General features: G+C 45.3%; 1 protein-coding gene across 1 annotated transcript; it reads right to left on the bottom strand.

The window, feature by feature from the left end:
• Positions 1-239: 239 nt before the first annotated feature.
• Positions 240-2,154, bottom strand: LOC115231629 (kelch-like protein 12). The gene is made up of 2 exons (XM_029801608.1): positions 1,539-2,154; positions 240-655 (listed from the first exon to the last, which is right to left on the bottom strand). Exons 1-2 carry the CDS (start codon positions 2,152-2,154, stop codon positions 240-242), a joined length of 1,032 nt encoding a protein of 343 aa, XP_029657468.1.
• Positions 2,155-2,441: the final 287 nt, after the last annotated feature.

Below are 2,441 nucleotides of genomic sequence, written 5' to 3'. Positions count from 1 at the left end.
CTGGTGAGTAAAATAAACGCTATTGGAGTAAGTTAGGTAAATCAAAAAGCATTTTTCTACCAATTCCTGTCCAAATTCCTTTTACTTAAATATTCGACTAAAACCAAAGCAGGAGGATAGCCAGATACTCAGTCGTGAGTTAACCAGTAAATACTTGGCTTGGAATTTTAGAGAAATGATATAATGGCTGCGGAATACCGCATATCAGTGGAAATATATAATATAACTTGATTAAATAATCATTTAATACTACCACACATGTAATAAATATTCTGCCCTCTCATCCTACAATAGTCGACAAAGACCAACTGGTGAATAATTTGAGGCCTCCCCCCAACAATCACGCCGTGACCCGTCCTTCCAAAGTTGTCGGTAGGCTGGTTCCTCCACTGATCACTCTCGATATTATAAATTTGCAAATGATTGACAAATTCCCGACCATTATATCCGCCTAAAATGTGGACACTGATCACACCAAAGGCAAATATTATATCCGGACACACTGCCGTACAGGCCAGTCCGCTGACAGGGACGGGCATGGGGGACATCAGACTCCAGGTGTCCGTGAGGGGGTCGTACCTCTCCACAGAAGACATGATATTCTCCCCGTCATATCCCCCCACCACATAAATATGAGAGGACGTAGCACAACATGCTCAAAATTAATTGTGATGCCCAACCTGCTCCACTTCGAGGGAAATTGAGTGAAGCCACCTCAGTCCACACGTCGTCGTCGGGAGAATACCGAATGACCGAACTGAGGCGACTGTCCCCTCTGATTCCCCCCACCGCGTAGAGATGTCTGTAGAGGACAGCACAGCCATGTCCAATCCGAGGACTGGGCATGGAGGCCACACACGTCCACACGTTCCCAGAGGGAGAATATCTCAAATGTTAACAAAACAACAACTTTTCGACAGACGCGAGTTGTTACTACCTCACTCAACCCCCCAGTGATGTAATCTGATGGTCGATTACCCCCACTCCTGCTCTGTGCCGACCCTCGTGCATACTGCAGCACTCCTGCCAGCAATTTGTAGTCGGGTCATAGCGAGAGACAGTCTTGAAGGCAGTTCCGCGGAAGAAATTCCCGTTTTTTTCCGCCAATGACATACAAATATTGGTGGGTCATGGCACAACACAGCCCACTTCGAATAGATGGAATGTCCGGAAGTCTGAACCAGCGTTTTGAGGACAGACAAAAGCACTCAAAGAGGGATATAGATTTGACGTTGTACCCCCCGACCACGTAAATAACCTTCAAGGGTCCATCCCTGTGACAGCAATCAAGAGGGATGGCGGGGTTCTCCATTCGCCAAATGAGTGATTGAATGTAGTTCTTGCATTTGGGCGACTGCAGTGAGTGTATGACACACACCTGAGTGGTTTTGAGCGGATTGGTGAGTTGTTTGCGGAGAAATGTAAGAGGAAGTCCGCCAAAGTTAACCAAGGACATAAGTCTGTCGAATCTGTCAAAACGGGTGTGATAATCCCTTTCAATCCACCCCACAACTGCAAAAAACACTTCCGACTCGCACTTGAATAAGCACTCATTCTTACACGAGTAAACAGTCGTTCATTCGTCAGGATTTGGACGAGTTCTTCTTCAGGGAGTTGTAGAAAGTCATCCGACTTGGAGACCTCTGAGAACCTGGTGAAGGAATATTCGACCGCCTTCTCCCAAAGAGCCTGACATTCGGGGGACGCGTGTGTCGTGGCAAACCGGGCGATTGCCATGCAATTCAAGGGGGTCATCTTATTCCCCAGAAAAGTGCAGCAACTGGCCGTCACTGCCTGGACTTGCAGCAAGACTGAGGCTGCCAACAGTCTTTCCACGTTTTGTGAAGAAATGAGAATTTCCCCAGTGTAAGCGTAGTCCACGATGAGTTGCATTATCCTTGAATCCACGTTCTGAATATGTATCTCGTCAGACGTGGACTCGACCATTCCACACAGAAACATTTTCCTGAAGTAATTGGAGCAGGCACAGAGGACTATTCTGTGGGCGTTGATGACCACTTCCTCCACTTTGAGTCGAACGTCAAAGAGTTGGGAGTTGCGTCGGACGTAGGTTAGCAGACACACCAAGTCTTTGGAGTGTTGTTGGATTGTGAACGTGACGGGCCCATCACTGCCGATTCTGTCACAAAACATTAACTCAAATTAATTATCATTGCCCAAACTAATTTACTAATTCTTTTTAAACTTAGTCACACTAAACTAATCAAAGTTAACATTAATTTAAGATTGTTTGGAAATGTTGCAGATGACTAGGCATTACTATTCTCCTCATAAAAACTCACATTAAAACCACAAGATTTTATGAGTTGAACAAAATAATGGTCAAATGCAGTCTCGACGACGATCACTTTCCAGTTTGAGTAATCTGCTGTAAATAAAGATTCACTTACGAATTGGTGAGTTGGTTATTTCTGATCTCA

The sequence above is a fragment of the Octopus sinensis genome, unplaced genomic scaffold, assembly GCF_006345805.1.
Source record: "Octopus sinensis unplaced genomic scaffold, ASM634580v1 Contig18746, whole genome shotgun sequence".
Lineage (NCBI taxonomy): Eukaryota > Metazoa > Mollusca > Cephalopoda > Octopoda > Octopodidae > Octopus > Octopus sinensis.
Note: the sequence above shows the minus strand (reverse complement) of the source record. Positions and strands in the feature narration are given on the sequence as shown.